Source organism: Rattus norvegicus, chromosome 2 (assembly GCF_021556685.1).
Source record: "Rattus norvegicus strain SHRSP/BbbUtx chromosome 2, alternate assembly SHRSP_T2T, whole genome shotgun sequence".
Lineage (NCBI taxonomy): Eukaryota > Metazoa > Chordata > Mammalia > Rodentia > Muridae > Rattus > Rattus norvegicus.
In genome coordinates this window covers 53,470,965-53,491,529 of record NC_141535.1, presented here as the reverse complement: position 1 = coordinate 53,491,529, position 20,565 = coordinate 53,470,965, and the positions used below count along the sequence as shown (strand labels likewise).

General features: G+C 43.9%; 2 protein-coding genes, 1 long non-coding RNA gene and 1 other non-coding gene across 28 annotated transcripts in view; 2 read left to right on the top strand and 2 right to left on the bottom strand.

Annotated features, from left to right (window-relative positions):
• Positions 1 to 20,565, top strand: part of LOC134485850 (uncharacterized) — a 704,841-nt gene that overhangs the window by 581,190 nt on the left and 103,086 nt on the right. The gene's annotated exons all lie outside the window — the stretch shown is intronic.
• Positions 56 to 13,580, bottom strand: Zfp131l1 (zinc finger protein 131 like 1). Its single transcript, XM_087640460.1, has 5 exons — positions 13,404 to 13,580; positions 13,007 to 13,348; positions 12,293 to 12,790; positions 9,088 to 9,158; positions 56 to 827 (listed from the first exon to the last, which is right to left on the bottom strand). Exons 1-5 carry the CDS (start codon positions 13,578 to 13,580, stop codon positions 632 to 634), a joined length of 1,284 nt encoding a protein of 427 aa, XP_087496586.1. The 3' UTR covers positions 56 to 631.
• Zbtb35 (zinc finger and BTB domain containing 35) overlaps positions 12,515 to 20,565 on the top strand; it is a 28,583-nt gene continuing 20,532 nt past the window's right edge. For 5 of the 23 annotated variants that reach the window (XM_087622311.1, XM_087622359.1, XM_087622300.1 and 2 more), the window contains exons 1-3: positions 12,515 to 12,673; positions 13,596 to 13,734; positions 14,985 to 15,086. In XM_087622311.1, coding sequence (XP_087478437.1) covers positions 13,611 to 13,734; positions 14,985 to 15,086 — 226 coding nt within the window. In that variant the 5' untranslated portion in view covers positions 12,515 to 12,673; positions 13,596 to 13,610. 23 annotated transcript variants of the gene reach the window in all.
• Positions 15,347 to 15,457, bottom strand: Rnu6-446 (RNA, U6 small nuclear 446). Its single transcript, XR_015678862.1, has one exon. It is a non-coding gene; the product is annotated as a U6 spliceosomal RNA (small nuclear RNA).

Here is a 20,565-nt window from a genome sequence, read left to right as displayed (position 1 = left end):
TTCTGTGACATGCTGCTTGGCCTCCACAAACTGTGGACTAGATGCTTCTGGTGTCTTTTTGTTTGTTTTGTTTTGTTTTTCTTGACATTTTTTCCTTTATTGGATTTTTTTTTACTTACATTTCAAATGTTATCCCCTTCCCCGGTTTCCCCTCCAGAAACCTGCTCTCTCCCTCTGCTTCTATGAGGGTACACCTACCACTCCCTCCCACCTCCTCACCCTGACATTCCCCTACACTGGTCCAGTCTTGACAGGACCAAAAGCCTGTCCTCCCATTGATGCCCCACAAGGCCATCTTCTGCTACATATGCAGCTGGAGCCATGGGTCCCTCCATGTGTGCTCTTCGGATGGTGGTTTAGTCCCTGGGAGCTCTGGGGTGTCTGGTTGGTTGATATTGTTCTTCTTATGGGGTTGCAAACCCCTTCAGCTACTGCAATCCTTTCTCTAACTCCTCCATTAGGGACCCCATTCTCAGTTCAATGGTTGGCTGCGAGCATCCGGCTTCTGGTGTCTTATAATGAAGAAGAACTGACTGATGGATAAACCTTCCCAAGGTAAGAATGTTCCTCCAGGATGCACCAACAGGAAGGAGTAAGTCTGTGCATTCTGTTGCAGCTTGGAAAGTCCTCTCTAATGTCTGCCAAGGGGGAGCCCAATATAAAAACCATTGGTAAAAATAAGAATGGGGCTCTGCAAAGCTCTGGCTCCAATATACCAAGCAAGGTATAGAAGAGTCAGTTTATAATAAAGAGAAAGATAACGTTCACTGGCATTTGCCACATCAGTTTCACCAATTCCCAGATGCTGTTTTCCTAGAAAATGGTTCCTGCAGGGAAAACAAAATGAAGAATCTCATGAAAGGACTTCAGCATCTCCCAACTTACGAGCCCTTTCTAAAATACCTTTTTAATAAAAATCATGCTGTTGGTCATCCAAGGAAAGGAAATACAGAAAGGAGTAGGGGGAAGGTATAGTTCTCAAAGACATGTCCCCAGTGACATACTTGGCAACGTCACCCCACTGCAATCTTTCAGTTTCTGTCTACAGTACCATCATACTGTGAATCTTTAGGCCAGAGCCCTCGTGATCTAATTGTCTCTGGAAATAGTATCATTCACGTTAGGTTCACTAACCTCCAGGTATTTCTTTCTTTCTTTTCTTTTGGGGGGTTGGGTTTTCCATACAAGGTTTCCCTCTGTAGCCCTGGCTGTCCTGGAACTAACTCTGTATTCCAGGCTGGCCTTGAACTCACAGAGATCCACCTGCCTCTGCCCCTGGAAAAACATGTTTACCACAACACCCTTCTGACTTTACTTAATCCAGTCAACTTGACGCTTAAATTGACAATCCTCAGAAAACAAACACCTCAGGATATGGAAGACTTTTCCAAAGTCCAAATTAATTTTCTTTTCCAACCTCCCTATTTCCTCCATATATAACATACACATATACAAACGTGGCTTCTGCCCAGAAGTTTTCAGGCAATTCATACTAAACAACTATCCAGGGTGTTAAACTCCTCAGCCTCAGTCTTTAGAAACAGTAACCCCATGCTATGCAGAGCTGGAGGCAGAGAATGAAGACTATTAGTTTTTCTGTATTTGGAAGTTGGGGACCAGAGCCTGCCCAAATCAGGGAAGTTATGAGATACTAATCCAGAAGGTATAGTGGGACCCCTGCTTCAGGGAGCAGAATTCTGTTCTTCAGTAGAGAGGCAGGAAAGATGTAGAGGTGAACCGTTCTGGCTTCTACTTTTTTCTCAAAAGCCACGGTGTTGTATTTGGGGTCCTAAGTCCCCGAATTAACACCCTAATAGGCTAGGTTCTGAAGCCAAGCAATGTGAGAGAACATACACAGAGAGGAGCCCGGGCACATCCATCCAGGGGTCAAGTGTGCCAACACTCAGGGTGTATTCACTCCTCATTGAAAACTTGCCCCTCCCACATGCCAAGAGGCGTGTTTCCAAATGAGTCTAAGCGAAGTTGAAAATGAAGATGAAGCACCCCAAATGGCATAGAGTGCTGGTTATATATGGCAGGGTTTGAAGACTTTCATTCAGAACCAGGGTGTGTCTCTTGGTGTTCAACAACCCAAGATATTGTCAATTCCATGTTGTGCAGATTGCTTGGCCAGTGTGTATGTTCAGTTGGTTTGCTGGTTCATCTTTGGGAGCACATTTGTATCAGACTCAAGGGTGCCTCTGGGACGGAAAGAAGCCATGAGAAATATAAAATCAGAACCTCCTCTTGTCACACTTGGCACATTCCCTGATGGCTGTTTTAGGTTAAGTAGTAGAGCCAGTAGCATGCAGGGGGACCTAGAGTTGAATCCCAAGCGTTAAAAACAAACTAGGAAATCCTGAATATTTGAAGAGTAAGCCCAGGGTGGTGGCACATTCCAACACCTGGGTGTGTGTTCGTGTGTGTAGGTAGAGGTGGGTGGAGGCAGGCAGATCTCTGAGTTCAAGGCCAGGCTGGACTACAAACAGAACTGCAAAACACCAAAAACACCAACCAAGGCTACACAGTGAGACCCCATCTAACAGATAGATAGATAGATAGATAGATAGCCATTGAAGACATCACCAATGTCATCAAAAGTTAGCTTCATTTGTAAAAGTAAATAAATTAAAAAAAAAAACAAACCCAACTGTGGCTTTGGGTCCCCTTAGGGAAACCTAGTCTGTCCACACTCCTTTCTCTCTTCTTTTTGCATACCCACAGAGAACCCATATGGAAGTTGAGCGCCCCAACTTTGCACCTCAGGCCCTATCCTCCTGAGAGGGGCCTAACAATCCTTCTTCACATTTCTGTTATTTCGGAGCCTTTCAGGCAGGACAAGGGGCCAGTGGCTTCAGCAGTCCCGACAATTTCAGTGTGAGAGCCTCTTGACTGGAAGGTTTGCTGACACCTGCTGGTGGGAAAAGCGGTGATCCGCCACCGCCCTAGTCAATAAACCGTGAGAGGGCAGCAGTGAGCCAGGCGCCAGTGTTCTGACGTCCTGTGAAGCTTGGTCACCAGCCCTGCTTCCAAATTCAGTAGATAAAGTTAGTGCTGCTTTCCACAACAGAGGAAGAGAACATCCATTTAGGATAGACCCAGGAATGTCCCGTTGGGCAAAGTGAAAGGAATGGCCAGAATACAGTTTTTTAAGAAAAACACCAACAGTTGGATACCTCTAGGAGTATGTCTGCCATGGTTATTGCAACTCATAGGCAGTCCAAAGAGAAGACTAAAGAGTATGTTAAGACTGGAGAGATGGGGCAGAAGTTGGCACCGGATCCTCTTCCAGAGTACAGAGTTCTACTCCCAGCACTCACAATAGCAGCTCAGAACTGTAACTCCAGTTCTAGGGTATTTGACACTGACAGAGACATATGATGCAGGCAAAACAACAATGCACACAAAATGGAAATAAATAAATCACTAAAAACTAAAAAGACATTTAATTTAATAATAAAAGAGTATGTTAAAGTAAAATATCCAGAAAGAGGAAGAAGTGCAATTTTAATACACACTTTTACCTCCATTTTATTTTTATATTATACATTCATTCCATCAGCAAATATTTACTGAGTAAGTACAATTATGTTTTGGGCAATCATGATTCCTTTATGGAGCCTGCATTTCGTGACAGCACATGTGCCATGTACAACAGCTGGAAAACGCAAAAGCTTTAAATGAAGGGAAATGAAACACTGTGATCTAACTACCCTAGGATGTCTAGTGTTAGCCAGGCATGGCAATCCCAACGCTGGGGAACTGAAGGCACGAGGACTGTCAGGATTTCAAGGCCAGCCTGACCCCATGATTCCACAGCAGCAGGACTCTAGCCTCAAAAAAAAGAGACAGAAACAAAGAAAAGAGAGAGGAAAGTGTTAAGACTTCGATAGTTTGCTGTTTGCTTAGTTTCTTCCTTGTGTTATTGAGAATTGAACCCAAGGCCTTCTGCATGCCAAGCAAGCACTCTCCTGGCACTAAGCCATAACTTAACTGAGGCAGGCATGCGATAGGTTGCTCAGTTCAGGCTTTGAAGTCTGGATCCTCCTAGGTCCGCCTGTCTTGTGTGTCTGTCTGTCTTGTATTGGGATTACAGAATCACACCACCAGGACTTCCTATATTGTTTTCATTTCTGTCCATCTTTGCTATGCCTGTACTAAGACATCTGGACAGCATACAGTCTGAGGTTTTATAGTACCCTGTCTCATACAGGTTTACACAATTTGTTTCAGGTAATTGTTGGAACTGTCAAACAGTTTTACAGGAAGACTATTAGTTGACCACTTTGAAGTTATAAAAAATTCCAAAACAACAAGACTTGACAGTACAGGCATGCATCACCCAACAGTTGGCAAAAGGTGATTCTGAAGTTGTATAAACACCATGCCCTACACTTATACAAATCTAGGTGCTATACCACTCATATGCCAAGTTATATGATGTGTGTGTGTATGTGTGCGCGCGCGAGTAGAGTGCACAAACCAGAAACAGTTGCTTATTATCAAGCATCACACAGTGATATGCACTGTATCTTGATACGACTAGAATTGCAGATTTGTTTACACCAGTGTCGCCACAAACCCACGAGTTATATAGTGCTGTAAAATGTTAAGAGCGCTATGGCAGGTCTCGGTCATGAGGACTTTTCAGCTGCATTAGCGAACTGCTGCTTGTGAATGTGGCTCTCCTGGCTGATGTCAGCATGTGGGGAATGAGCACGTGCTGGCTGGCTGCACAGGTGAGAGAGAAAGGGGAGAGTTCAGCAAAGGGGAAAGCGTAAGTATCAACAAGCAAGTGTATGATTTGGGTAAAAGAAGTGGACTTGACATATTCACAAGATGTGGTGTTCAGGTGACTGAGGTAACCAAGGGAGCAACAGGTTAGGACATCAATATCTGAACTGGAGTGACAGTGCTTGATAGGGTTTCGATTTAAAATGTCCCCCAAAGCCCATTCGCCAAAGGGCCATGGAGCCTGTTGGTGGGGGCAATGTTTAAGAGATTGCCCAACTCTTCTGGCCTGTCCTCATAATATATTGCTTTGTCCGTCCTACACCAACACCACACCCCAAAGCGATGGAGCCCATCAACCATGAGCTGGAACCTACAGACCTGTGAACCAAAACAGTCCTTTTCCCATTATGTTGGTTGTCCTAGGAACTTATTATAATGGGAAGGTGAGGAACACAAAGTCTACACTGTACACCAAGCAAGAGCAAGGGGAGATTACAGCGCAGCAGCAAAGAGAAGGAACACAGAGCTGAGTTTCAGAGAAATTTTCCCATCCAAAAACCCAGCCTTTCACATTCTGGCCTGAAGAAGCTTGGGATGGCTAAAATGTTTCTGGATCTTCCTAGAGCTTTCATTTGATTTAGCATAGGTCTGTGGTAACTGGAGAACCCTTGGTAGAATAAGCTCCTTCTTTACCTTGCACAGCAGTGCATGGCATCAAGAGTTGAGGTAGAGACTTCCTGGGTTTACTTGTTCTGCTGCCCCAGCATGTTCACATCCCTTGTATTTGGTTTAGAATTGTGAGAAGTTTGAATCATCTTACATAACTGTGAAAGAAAAGCATGTACTAGAGACATGTACTGGATGCTTAGTAACAGAAGTATAGAGTCTCAAAATCATGTGCAGAATATTCTGAGCTCCAGGAGTCTTAGCAACTGAACAGCAAACTAATTTGGGGGTATTTTTGACTCTCAGAAGTCAAATGAATCACTCTAAAAAGAGCTTAGTAAAGGCAGATGTGAACAAATACTTCCTGAATGTCTGGTAGGACCCAGTCACTATTTAGGGGCACAAGACAGAGATGACTAAGATCAAACCAAGAATCAGGAGACAACAGGAGACATTTGACTCAAGGCACCATACCCAGTGGATGGCTTCATTCACAGTACACTGGCAGCAGTGGGAGGTGGCAATTCTGCACCTTCAAAACTTGTGGATTTCTGGGAATCAGATGCAACTTTGTCAAGCTTGTGTGGTGAGTGCAGAGCCCTCTTGCTGGTTCTGTCATTCAAATTCCGTTCTAAAATTCAAAGTTTGGGATTAATTTTTTTTCTTTCCCTTCCAAGACAAAGTTTCTCTGTGTAGCTCTGCCAGTCCTGGAACTCACTCTGTAGACCAGGCTGGCCTCAAACTCACAGAGATCTGCTTGCCTCTGCCTCCCAAGTGCTGGGATTAAAGGCGTGTGCTACCACACCGTGGGAATTCCATTTTGATCTTTTCTTTACCAAGCTTTCTATTTTAAATTTCACACGTGTTCATGGTTGCTTCTTGGAGCCATTTTTACCACGGTTGATGGGTTGGTGTGTTTTGTTTTGAGCTAATTCTAACATCTTTGTCAGTTTGTTGTGGACATATGTTTATTTTCTTCTACAATTAGTTTGAGAACTTCTTTTCTAAAAAAAATTAAAGTTTTCTTTTACTTTATGAATATGAGTATTTTACCTGCTTGTATGTATGTGTGTCCTGTGCATGTCTGGTGCCTTTAGAAGTCACGAGATGGCATTGGGTATCTTGCAACTAGAGTTCTGGATGTCGTGAGCAGTCACGTAGAGGTTAGGAACCAAGGTCTTCTGTAAGAACACGTGCTCTTAATTGTTGAGTCATTTTCCCAGCCCCATAACTTCTGTTTCTTATTATAAAACTGTTTTATTTAAACCCCCACATTTAACAGGCTTTTGAGGACATGGTTTTTACAAAGGAGGCAGGGCCTTGTTACTGTTAGATGAATGCAGAAGCCCAGGTTCCCCTCTTAGTCTCCACGGACACTCAGGGAGAGGGCTTTAGTGAACACTGGGCAATGGCAGGTGTTCTGGGTGCTCAGGTGTCTGCCCTGAACCCACAGGGAAGGCGTTCTCATTGCTGTTGGGTAAAGAATGTCCCGATTCTCCGCTGGGCCACTGCTGAGGGAACTCCCAGAAGGCAGCTTGGAGTCTTGGCCTGCATCACAACCCAGACATGGTAGAAAGTTTGGTTTGCACTCAGGCACAGATGGAGCCAAGGCCCTGTTTCTGTGATACTCGGCCTGAGCAGTACATTTTTTCTTCTAAAAGTTTCAATCCTGCTTTCCTGTTGTTTTAGCCAGACAGGGCAGATTTTTATTAGTTTTCTCTGTTTTGCTTTTTTTGGCTGTGCTCATTGGTTCATTCCTAGCTCCGCTGGTGGAAAGTCTGGATACAGGAAGCAAACAAGTAAGCTGGAAACCCGCTGTCAGGTTCCGAGGCTCCCAGGATCAGTGTCTTCTCCTGTTTCCACCAGACCCTCTTTATGTTTGTTCTCTCATGTAACAGCCAGGGTTCTCGGTTGTTTCTCAGGAGGTGGGGAATCAGTATGACTTCCTAGAAGCAGGGGTTTTAATATTCATTTTGCCTTTTAAAAAAATTCAATAGGGGCTGGAGAGATGGCTCAGTGGTTAAGAGTGCTTGCTGCTCTTCCAGAGAATCCAAGTTCAGTGCCCTGCACCTATGTTAGGTGGCTTATAACTATTTATAACTCCAGTTGACCTTTTCTGGCTTTTGTGGACGGACACACACACACACACACACACACACTGCATATGCAGATACATGCACATAAAAAAGTGGTACATTTTTAAAAAGAAAAAGCACTACACAGTGTCTTGTATTTGGGATTTTTAGCAAACCAGGTGAAGGCCTCATCTAAAGGCACTGTTTAGAAGATGCATTTGAGGTTACTATCATAGATATTTTTTAATTAAAAAGTTCCCAGTAAAAAGAAGTAAACTTTGTCATTGTTAAATCTTTCTTCTTTTTAAAGCTAGTGTGTCACTGTGAATCCCTAGCTGGCCTGGAACCCACTATGTAGATGAGGCTAGCCCCAAACTCACAGAAATCTGTCTCCATCTGCTTCCAAGTTCTGAAATCAAAGATGTGTGCCACCATCTTAAACCCATCTTAAAGGAAGTACTAAAAAGAATTTGCAGATAGAAAGAAAACAATGCAAATTTTAAATACAGATTAAGACTGAATGAGGGATAGCAAAAAAGGTAAATTATGAGCCAACTTTGAATATGAAATCTGAGTGAATACACATGAAACAATACCATAGTATTTACAATATTGAGATTCAGAAGTGAAAGACATGGAGAGGAGGAGAGTTTGGGCATTAGGATATCCCCAGGACTTACAACAAAAGTACCAAGTCATTTAGATGTTTTAAATCATGGACACGGACACAGCTCAGTCAGTAGAGCATTTGCTTACAGTGCACGAGGCCCGGAGTTCAATGGCCAGTGCCTCATAAAACTGGTTGATAGTGCATGCCTTTAAAGCCATCTGGGAGGTAGAAGCAGGAGGATCAGAAGGTCAAGTTCATCCCTGGGCCATAAGAGATTGAACAGAGAACAGATATATGTCCACACTGAAAAGCTGGGGTCAGATGGGCTGGGCATACTCTGAGTTCTACCAACTACCAAGCAATCCAGACCTAAGCCTGTTTAATATGCCCATGGGGGAAGGTTATCTAGTCTTCTGGTGGCAGGTCCCTGTAAAGTGTCTCATCACAGAGCCCTGCAATGTAGAGGAATTTTAACCCAGCACCCTGGCTGCCAGAGCAGACATGTTGCTGGGTTAAAATTCCTCTATACGCCAAGATTGAAACATCTCATCCTGCAGGGATGTTCCTTAAGCAGGAAGGTAAATAACTCAAGATAGCATCTCTGAAAAAGACCACATTCCTTTTCACAGGCCCCTGTCTGCCAGAGTAAATAATAAAAGCTGAGAGTCCCTCTCTGAGGAAACAAGCCAAGATGCAGCCAAGAGACCAGCTGCCTGGAAGCAGAAACTAGTTGAGCTGACTGAAAAAGGCGGTGATTAACCGAGACACCTGGAAAGGGCATGCATTGAGATACCTACAGGCTGTGCACTACGCTCCAGGCTTCCCAGCTTTTGTGAGCTGTGACCCCTGCTGGAGTGGGCCTTGGTGATGCATGAAGTCATTTTGTCTTGGCTCCTGTAACCCTCTCACCCATACTCTGTACATAACCTCAATAAAATGCACTGGTTCACCAAGTTGGACTTTGCTGGTATCTGCACTTTTGGTCTGTCGTGGGCTCCCTACCTGGGGCAAGGAGATATGTAGTGTTGTGTCTCTCCCCTCACTCCCCCACAGCAGCAGGCAGCAGTCTCAGGCTGTAAACATCAGAGAGGAGGAAGAGGCAGTTGTTGGTTTGTTCACACTCATCAGTCACTCAGAAACACTCACATACTGTCAACATTCCCACTTAGACCACAGGAAAGATTTGCTAATTCCAAGCCTGACCCATACGGGGTAAGGCTTTGCCAATTTCCCAAGAGCCCGAGGCCATGACCCTTGGCATGAACAGTTCATGTCAAACACTACATTCACCCCGGACTTCAAACCCCTTACAGTCCCTGTCCTGTCTTCTTCCTTAGCTCTCGAGAAATTATCAGATATTCCATTAACTCAAAATTTCCGGTCTTAAAGACCAACATCCACAAGCTGAGAAGCAGTTAAGCCCACCGTAAAGCATTACCGTACCACACTTCAGGACCCAAAGCAATGTGGCTAACAGAGAACTTAGGTCTCTACAGGTATAAATATGCCCAAGCATTTCTTGAGTCCATTCTCTTGGGTATTTCTTTATCGTAACAGACAGCTCACTAAAGCAGCTTTTACAAAAAGATTTTGACATCTATCTGTCTTGTTCCTTCTTACTTTCTCATTTCCTTTATCTGCTGGGATGTAGCTGTCATGTCTTTCAGAGAGCCTGGGCTGAAGAGAAGCTGTGTAAAAACTTGTACTTAGTCTAAGGATGGGGGAAACAGAATTCTATAAAGAATCTCTTGTATGACCTTGGACCTGTCCCAGGTGAACCCTGAGGTGCTGGCATGGTTTGGATGTCAAGAGCCCTCCAAGGCTTGTGTATCTGAACACTTGGTCCTTGAGTGGTCCTGTTTGGGGGAAAAAGGAAACTATGGGGTTGAGAGGCATGCTTTTGTAGGTAGGCCATAGGATTATAGCCTCATCAGCTTCAGGCTTTAGCAGTCTGCTCCTTCTCTGCTGCTATAACTTCACCAGAATCCTCATGTTCCTGCTGCTTCGGAAAGGATCCAGTCCTAGGTGCCCCACCCCTGGAACCTGTAAGCCAAAATAAACCTCCCCTTCCTTCCCTTTTCTGTTGTTGCTATAGGAAAGAAACATAGTGATCATGAACGTTAACAGGTACCAGCAGCTCTAGCTGATACCTTGACTAAAGCCAGTGAGAGATGATGGAAAATCCAGCTAGTTTTCTGATTCGCAGAAACTATAAAATATTTTTGAGATTTTTAATTAGTTAATTCCTCTTGAGACAGTTTCTCTGTAGAGTCCTAGCTATCCTAGAACTGCGCAGACCAGGCTGGCCTTAAACTCAAGAGATCCGCCCGCCTCTGCCTCCCAAAGTGCTGGAATTAAAGGTATGCGTCACCACACCTGGAGCCTACTCCCTATTATTTAATAGGAGTACACCTGCCATTGCAGCTAGTAAAAGGCTAATTATTTAACCTACTTGAATGCGGCTATCTTAGTGTCTCTCTCCACCAATAACTCCACTAAATTTGCTATTACTAAGGTCCGTCACAAGGATGCCCATCCCCCCCAAAATTCCCAGTTGTCCAGCTTGGCCATTTGGCACATTTGGCCAGCTCTTGTGTGCCCTGACCCCACTGTATCTTTCTTTGCACATGTGTGGGCACCCCAGCTCGTGTCAGGAATCATATTCCACCTCTCTTCCACCTTATTCATTGAGACAGGATCTATTAATCAAGCCCCAGGCTTGCTGATAAGGCTAGTCTTGCTAACCAGCTCACTCTGGGAATCCCATTTCTGCTTTGCAAGTCTGGAATTATAGGAGAAACACCGCACCACTTGGCATTTATGTGGGTTTCTGGAGATTGAGCCATCTCCAGTAGCCAGCCTTAGAAACACTCTTCTCTCAAGGCCTTCTTATCTGGTTTCTCACCTTTCTCTTGCTGCACTTCTCAGCCCTTTCAACGTTTTTATTTTCAAGTATATAAACAGATACTTTTCAAGGGATAAACATTGTTGCTTCCACTTGGATGCTTTAAGCACAGGGGCTTCAAACTTTCGACTAGGCAAGTATCCAAAAATGAATGCTATGTCCAGGGCAATGGTGCATGCCTTTGATTCCAGGGAGGCTGAGGCAATCCTGGTCTACATATCAAATTCCAGGCCAGTCAGGGCTACATAGTGAGACCCTTTCTCTAAATAAATACACGAATAAATAAATAAATGTTAGGAGCAGAGTCAAAGATATTAGAAAGTGTTGTGTTGGGGAAGCTCAAACTCTAAAAAGGACAGAAGTGTTTCCCATTTAACCACCTTAAACATACAGGGAAGCAGACCTACACACTGGACACTCCGACAAAGTTTGTTTTTATACGTAATTTCTTGTCCTAAGAATAGCGTGAACATGGGCTGGAAAGATGGCTCAGCGATTAAGAGAACTTGCTGCTCTTACATTTCCATTCCCAGAATCCACGTGATAATTCACATCTCTAACTCCAGTTCTGGAAAGAGGCACACACATGGTGCATATATGTACATGCAGACAAAACAATCATATACATTAAATCTAAAAAATGTTTAAAGTGCGTGTAATAATATTGATCCTAATATTAAAGGCATACAGTAGACCAGTTCAATCTACAAGGCGCTAATCGATCACTCTTGAAGAGTCTTCATAAATTACCCACCAATGCTTTAGTGCTTTCACCTAAAGAGGTTCATATAGCTAAATACTTCTTTGACATCATCATGTCTACTTAGTTGTCCCCTCATGATTCCTCTCATCTCCATTTTCTTCCTGCTGGGCTTTCAAGGATTCCACTCCTAAAATGGTAAGATCAGATATCTTGGACCCTTAAAAGGCTGTCGCGTGCCTGTCCCAGCAAAAGGAACACTCTGACCTTCGAGGCTGCATGTGCTATGTATGTTTGGGTGGAACACACACCGCTTTGTTGGCGGCTTTCCTGGACGCTCCAGATTACCTCGTTAGTAATACCGAGTCCTGCTGTTCGACCTGAACCTCTGTCAGAATGCAGAAAGTACGTGTGCTCGCCCAGCTCGGCGGGTTTTTTTCCCCCATTTCTTAACTAGTGACTACTATGGCATTCCCTCAAAACGTAGCTGTTGAAGTGATCACATCCACTCTCGCACACAGCTATTTGACTTTCCATTAGTCTTAACTCTCCAACTCCGTGAGGGATTAATGATCACTACACATTAACTATCAGAGCATTACCCTCAGCCGAGCCTTTCTTGAATGGGTGAGTGAGCCGGCCACGTGCAACTGACTGGCAGCCGCTTTAGGGACTGGTGCGTGGAGAGCTGAGAAGGAGGAATCACAACTGGATCTCTCCAGGCAAACCGGGTCTCTGAATCCGTAGACACGTGCTGCCACCGTAGGGCGGACCTTGGGGAGCCGGATCCCCAGCGCCCGAGCGTGCTCGCCCCCGCGGCCGCCGAGCCCAGGGCGCAAGTGCGTCGGCCGGACCCTTGCGAAGCGAGCGTCCGGGCCGCGGAGGTGAAAATGGATGGCGAGGAGCTGCCTGGGTACCGGAGCAGCTGCGCCATGGGAGGGGAGATTGTGGAAAGAGAGGCACGTGGAGCCGAAGCCAGCTAGGTGAGGAGAAGGGCCCACCTCGGCTCCAAAAAGGGGGCGGGGCTGGGCGGGGCCGCGGAATATAAGCTTCTCCGGCTGCCGAGCCAGTTTTCTAGGAGTTCGCGGTCGGAAGTGCAGCTAAAGCACCGGGTGGGGCAGACGGGCTGCAGGAGCGCGGCGCCCGAGGGCCTCAGTTTTTCCAGTGCTGAGACTGCCCTGCTCTATCGAGAGAAGCTGCAGCAGCCCACGGATCCTTCGCACGCGGGCGCCCGCCACGCGGGAGCACCGAATCTCCCCGGGGGCTCCCTCCTCCTCCCCACAAGGCCAACCCCCCCCCAGCTCCCTCCTCCCCACAGGGCCGCAGGGGCGTGGCCAGGCGTTGCGGGGGATTGGCGCTCCGGGTGCGTCCGCGTCCGCCGCGGTGACGCAGCACGTCGACGTAAGTGACGCGCAGGCCCGGGCCGCTCCTCCTTCCCTGAGTGAGTGCCGGCCGGGTCGGGGCGGGGGGGAGAGGAGGGAGGGCGCCGGAGGGAGAGGCGACCCGGGGAGTCGTTGTGGGCCGCGGGCCGGATCGGGGCTGGGGCTGCGGCAGCCTGAGCCGGGCGGAAGTCTTGGCGGGCCGTTGGGAGGCCGCCGAGGCTGTTCGGGGTCCTCCCCGGCCGGACTTGCGCTCCCGGGCGCCCTGAGCCTCCGGCACTGTGCCCACCCCGCTCCAGCTCGCGTCTCCAGACTCCAATTAGGTCAGGCTCGCAGTCCCGCGGCCGCGGCTCCGGCCCGCGACGCGCGGCGGCCGCTCGGCTCGCCTTTCTTCTTCCCCAGCCTTGCTCTCGGCCTCCCCCTCCCCCTTCTTCCCCGGTTCCTGGGTTTTGTTTTGTTTCTGCTTGTAGGGGTTTTGTGTCAACCCGAGCTCATGGGTGTACATTATCATGCTCCTCTTTTGTAGAGCACCCCGACGGCCATGGAGGCTGAAGAAACGATGGAATGCCTTCAGGAGTTTCCTGAACATCATAAAATGATCTTGGACCGATTGAATGAACAACGGGAGCAGGACCGGTTTACGGACATCACCCTGATTGTTGACGGTGGGTAGGGTAGGTGGGCAGAGGAGAAAATTGGAGCCTCAGTTCTCTCTCACTGCCCGCCTTTTTGTACCCACCCTATCCGGGCTCACTTCCAAAGTCTGTGGAGGGGTTTGCATCTTAACCGGGAGGGCGCCTGTCAGTGTCGCTCACGTAGACCATGCTGCAGAAAGCTGGTTGGCTAGTCTCGATTTTAATCTTGTCGGATATGCATCACGTTTTAACTTCTTGCAGCCTGCTCAAGTTTTATAATTGTACGCTTGAGCGTTAAGATAAGTGCCTGGAGGAGAGAGAAAATACCTCCAAAATGTTTGGTCAGACAAGGATGCAGTCTCAATGTTTTGTTAATAAGTTTGTTCTTAGCAAGCTGTTTTGAGGAGTCCAACACAAGAATCGTTTGGGAAGTTTTCATTCTAGTTTACCAAAATGGTGTGGAAAGGAAAGTGGAATAGAGACCATGGCTACCCTCGTAACCCCTATGAGTGACCTAAAAAATAGGTTGGGATCTATTGCTAGTCTTCCTTGTATAGGCAAATACAGATTAAGATTCTTTAGTGAAAGTTGGCTTTCAAGACAAGATGTTCCTCATAATGGGAGTTTGTAGGTGCTGTGCCTAAAAGTATATTAGGCACATTGAAGCATTTCCTGTACCAAACACATTGGCTTTGGACTTTATTCCACCTCTTTCTAAATGATATGTAAACTTTTGCAATGTCATGTTTAGCACTTTTATTTTCTGCGTATGAGTGTTTTGCCTGCACATGTGTGTATTTGCACCACATGGCTGACGCTCGAGGTCAGAAGAGCGAGTCAAATCCCTTGGAACTGGAATTGCAAACACTTGTGAGCTGCCTTTGTGGGTGCCAGGAACTGAACCTGGCTTCCCTGGGAGAGCATCTGTTGCTCTTAACCACAGAACCAGCTCTCCAGCCGATGTTTAGCAGTTTCAGAGGGGTTAAGTACACCTTGTTACTCAATTGAATGGAACAGAAAATGCAAGAAGAAATCTGTTACTTAGTATAAACTAGCTTTTATAGAAAACTGAAGTAGTCTTTGAAGATTTAGATTCATGTTTAATTAAAATTAAAATAATCCAAAGAAAATTGAAACAAATGGTTTGACTTTTTTGTAATAATATATGAATGTTTATTTATGAAGAAAGGTTTTCTGCATACATTCCATAATTTAACTCAGATTTGATGCCAGTGTATAATTTTTCCCCCCCTCTCTATCCCGCCCCACCCCCTGTTTAGGACACCATTTTAAGGCACACAAGGCTGTTCTGGCTGCCTGCAGTAAGTTCTTCTACAAATTCTTTCAGGAGTTCACTCAAGAACCTTTGGTTGAAATTGAAGGTAAGTGGTATTTTCCATAGAGTATTTAGCAAAACTAATTGATTAGCAAGGCTTCCTGGGAAATAAATACTAATAGTTACTGGTCGACAACTAGATGCATTGTTTTTTTTTTTTTTTTTTTTTTTTTTTTTTTTTTTTTTTTTTTTTTTGGTTTTGGTTTTGCAGTTGTTGTTGTCGTTGTTGGTTTTTTTTGCAGTGTTTAAACTCAGCAGGTCCTCACACACATGAAACCACACACTCGGACTTTCAGATCTTGTTGAAAAACTATGGGACGCTTCAAGAATTTGCATGTCCGCCTTTCTAAGAGGGCATGCTAGCTAGTCTTGTCTGCATCATTCCGATTTTAGTATATGTGCTGCCAAAGTGAGCACGATGCATTGTTTATTACTTGAGAATTCCTTCTGGAGAGTATTTGGAGTGATAGATACTGGTTTCTAACAAATCTGGCCCATTGCTGAAACCAGGTTCACTGTCTTTTTCAAAGCATGCATGAATAGAAACTACCATCTTAGTTTTAGTGGCCTTATGTTTTAGGGATATTATAAATGGTAGAGATTTTTTTTTTTTTCAGAGCTGAGGACCAAGCTACCACTGAGCTAAATCCCCAACCCCAAGATATTTTATTTTACATAAGAGACCTCCATACTATCAGAAGTAGTGATGTATTAGTGGGTACAAATGAAATGGACTGTCATAGTATGGGGGGGGGTGGCTAGGGAAGATGAACTTAAAAAGAAATTGGTGGTTGTTTAATGCTTCAGAGAGAAGGGGCCATTAGTTTTTAAGTATTACTTTGAAAGCAAATGATTGACATTTTTTCCCCTAAATATTGGGCCAAGTGCCAGGTTTGTGCCTTATCTGGGGCTCATGTTAATCTTTTGAAAAGTAAATGGCGGTATTTTGCATATAGGGATCAGGCTCCTACAGTATGTAATTTAGTTTGTTCTATTAATTGTCATGCTTTTATCTCTTGCTACTACAGTGCTAACCCCCATGCCCCATCAAATTCTAAAAGCAGTTAGAAATTAATACATGTGCCTATTGTGAATCAGAATCTTCTTTCAGAGTTTCTAGGTTTTGTGGGTTTTTTACTTAGTACATAGTCTTTATTGTGGGTGAGTTGCTAAGAAACTTCTCTTAGGGGAAAAATGATACCTAGGAGAGTATAGGAAAGTTATAACTCTCATTTTGGTACATTTCAGTTACTGTATCAGCAGATGAATTACTCTTTATGTATGAGAGACAGCACAGGCCTACTGGACAGACTTAGGGATTGTTAGTGAGACTCTAGCTGCCTAGGTAGCACTGTTTTTGTTGCCTGCCAAGTCAATCAGCTTGAGGCTGGTTAAGTAGCTAAAAAGTTACTTCATCTCAGTTGTGTATTTTTCTTCTCATTTAAAAGCAGGTTAATTGGCTTATAGTGATTAGTTGAAATAATGCGCATAGAAAACCTGTCACCTGGCATATGTGGTGTAGTGCCAAAGCTTACTAAGTGGGAGCTATTTATCATATTGATTACCTATTGTGTTATGTAGTGTGCTAGATCAAGAGCTGAAGGATTTATGAACACAGCATTCCTTGAAGTACTTGAAAATGTAGCAACAGTCTAAAAGAAGGAGTGCAAAACTATTACAGAGACCATTAGTATGGGTGGTGTATTGTGATGAGAATAAGGTTTAGTCTATTTCAGGGAGGAGTCGACTCTATTAGATGAAGGATATCGAGAAAGGGGTGTGGGGGTGTGTGTGTTGGGGGATGGGGGTACTCCTGAGCATTGTCTTTCTTGATGGCTGTCCTCCTTATTCCTTGAGTCAGGGTCTCACAGTGGCTCCCAGAGCTGGCTAGTTGAGCTGGCCCTGCCATTATCTTCCCCGTGCTCTAACCACAGGCAGAATGCTGCATCTACCCAGCATTTGCATAGGTTCTGGGGGTCTGAACTCCAGTCCTCACACCTGTTCAGCAGGCACACTGAGCTGCCTCCCCACACCTAACATTCTAAACCCTGGCCCAGGCTCAAGTACTTGTTGCTAATTGAGAAAGCAGCACCGGAGAAAGGATTTTTCCTTCTGTCTCTCAGTACCTCTGACCTACATCCATTATAGAGCAATACACATACACATTAACTATCTGAGTTGCAAATGGAAAATACCTTTTCTTGTTATTGAGCCAGGTTTAGGTTAGAAAATAAAAAGGTTTTCAATTATCATTTAATCCTTAACTCTGAAATTGCTGTTTTCTCCCTAGGTCACCTGCTGTAAAGTTCTGGGCATGTATTAGAACACTTGAATTTGGGTCTTGGTTTTACTGTTTATTAGAGACCTTGAATGATAGCTGCTTCTTCCTCCTCTTCATGGACATTTGGTGTATGAGTTAGGTGCTCTTATCCTTTAGAGACTGCTTTTGTTTGTGTTTGCTTTAGCATGCAGTCAACCTGTCTGGGTTCAGACACCCTCTTGGCTATGCATCCAATTTGAATTTAGTTTCAAAATCTTTATAGAATAAAGGAAATTTGGGAATAAGGGAAATTTGAGGCCATCCCAGGCTACAACAAGATATCAAACATCAAACATTGTACTGCTGTCAGAGTATAGGACTTAGAATTACAGCTTATTATGAGTGTTGCTGAGAGGAGAAAATAGTACCAAGTACCCCCACACACATACCTCTTATTACCTTTCTTGGTTCTTTAGAAATTTTTCTGGTAGATGTTTTTTGTTTATACCCATTGCTCAGCTGTGAGATTTGGGCTTTCCTTATGTCTAATCCAAGATGTTTGGTAGGAAAAATGAAAGCCTTAAGACTTTGTGCTATTTGAATTTGATTTCCCTTTCTAGTTAACTCTTTTCAGAGTCCTTGTGTTTTCTCCTCAGGAGCCTCAGTTTGAATCAGTGACAAGATGGGGTGGGGTGTGCTTGTGCTTTCTCCGTTCCAGCTGGAACTAGAACCCTGTCTGTACGATGTGAACAGTGACTTGTGGCTTCTTGATAAAAATATCTTTGACTAGAAATACAGCTTCATCCTCCCTTGGCTTTAAATAAAAATTGTTGCTCCTGAAGCCAGTTATATACAAGTTCAGCTTTGTGACTTAGATTTTATCCATATATTATCTTCAGGGACACCCAGTCCCTAATTCAGAAAGACCGACTAATTTTCTAAATTCATTATTTTTCTGCTTTTGAAACTACAGTTCTAAAATTTCTCTTTTGGCAATTCTGTCATATCTGGCAAACTTCATCCCTAACTGTCAAAAACAAGCCAGCAAAGGACCTGTTAAACATTAAAAATTGTAGGGTTTAGTTTGTTTAAAGACAGGATCTCCAAATAGCCTCTGCTATCCTGAACTCACTATATAGATCAGGCTGGCCTCCTAATTGCTAGACATTTGCCACCACACCCAGCCAAAAGTTGTTTTGAGTATGAATTTTTCTTAAAATCCAGACTGGAGGAATGTCAAAATTGTGCCCTCATGAGAAGACTGAGGTTAAGTGCGCTTTAACATTTTCCTTAGATAATCTCTTAGGAAAAATTGCTTTCCCCACTTCTGAATATTTCCACTAAGAGGAATAAAGGATTAGTGAGAATGTTTTAATCCTAAAATACTCGATTATATTTCTCACAACCATATTGTCTGTAGCCTCCTCCCTTACCTGGGCAGGAGTTACCAGGTTGATATATATCAGCTAATTAGTAAGGTGGGTGCTTTGTTCTAGGACTGGTTACCAAAAGCACACAACAAAAACCCTTAAGTGCTTATATTAAGCTAAACAAACAACATTCCTAGGGTTGAGTGTAAAGATCAGGGAGCCATGCTTGAAGCCCATAGGATAGGTGATTCTGATTAATCCAAATTGGGAAGGGCTAGAGAAAGGACTTGCAAGGGTAACAGAAAAACAAAGAAACATTAAACCTTCCAATTTTACTTGTATTTCACTTCAACATTTTCTGATTTTAATCAACCTTTGTTTTTTCTGGATGTTAGTAGTGTGTGTTATGTCTGTAAGTCCAGTTTTCAAGAGGGCAGTGGTCCAAGTTCTAAGTTAGAGTGTGGCTCTTATAGCTTGGTTTTTTTCCCTAAAAAGACATATTTTTATTTCATATGTATATGAATATTTTACTGTATGTATGTTAGCTACATGTGTGGAATGCCCACAGGAGCCAGAAGAGGGTGTCAGGTCTTCTGAAACAAATTAGAAACAGTTGTGAGCTGCCAATGGGTGCTAGAAATTGAGGCAGGCCAGATGATCTGGAAACAGTGGACCCATCCCTCCAGCCCTCTGAGAGCATGTACCATGTAGAATTTTCTACAGATAGATGGCCAAGGCTTTCATTTAGTAGCGGAAGAATAATTGAGTGTACTTAATAATGTAGACCAGCAGTGAATAAGACCAGGGATGTTCAGAGGAACAGGAAAGTCTGTCTTTTTCATAGACCTGGGAGTCATGCTACTTAGGTTTGCACCTAGCTTTTAATCGTTTAATCACTATATTATAGACATAAAGATCTGTAATTTGATACCATGCCTGATATATGATAAGTGTTATCTATGGGTTTGATTAAAAATAAGTACCTAATTTTATTAGAGAACTATTTAAATATGTTTAGAAAGGACTTTTGTACTTTGGAACTTTTAGTCAAAAATCCTGAAAGACTTCTGTATTTACCTCTGGTATATAGTAGCCAAGTAGCTTTATAGTGTTTCAAGGACATCTGCCATTCAATGCTGGCTCAGGGATGGGGGCAGAACAGACCGACTTTTGACATTCTGTTACTGTTAGTCTTAGATGTCTATCTGGTGATTTTGATTGTAATCCCATAAGGAAATTGCAGTGAGAATATTTCTGTGAATTGGAGGTCAGTTTGTGCTCCAGGATAAAACGAGCCTGAGAAGCAAGATTGAGTTTGAGTGGGTATCCTGGCATGTGAGAGAGAAGCCAACTGCATTTCACCCCTCAGCAAAGCAAAACCAAGGCAGTGAGGAGATGAAAATTAAATTAGGGAGCCTTTGAGTGATCCGGTTACTTTTAGTTTGCTTACATAGTATCATGTATATAGATTATAGGCCACATTTAGATGTATAAAGTTAGATGTGTAAAGGTTAGTGATTAACAGTTTATATTGTTTGCAGTTTAAACTTGGGCATTTGTTCTGGAAATTATTAAATTCTATTAAGTTTTTTCTTTGTACTTTTAAGTATCCTTTTAACTACCTAGTATTAGTGGCAGACAAATAGTATCATTTTGTTATTTAGATTTTAAGCACAAAACTTGAAAGATAAGATTTGTAAAAACAGGGTTTTTTATTTTGAGACAGGCTTCATTATGTCATGTAGTCCTCACTGCCCTGGAATTCACTCTGTTAGACTGGATTGGCCTTTAACTCACAGAGAGGCCCTCCTGCCTGGTAGGTGCTGGAATCAAGGGTGTGAGCCACCATGCATGGACTGAACACTTAAGTGTCAAAAGTAACTTTATTCTTGTAT

Coding starts and splice junctions, on each gene's coding strand:
- Zfp131l1 (XM_087640460.1), bottom strand. CDS start 13,580: ATGATAATGTACACCCATGAGCTCGGGTTGACACAAAACCCCTACAAG. Junction 13,349..13,403: donor GGAGCCGCGGCCGCGGGACT/GCGAGCCTGACC, acceptor GGGTGGGCACAG/TGCCGGAGGCTCAGGGCGCC. Junction 9,159..12,292: donor CAAGAAAGGCTCGGCTGAGG/GTAATGCTCTGA, acceptor TGATGTTTACAG/CCTGAGACTGCTGCCTGCTG.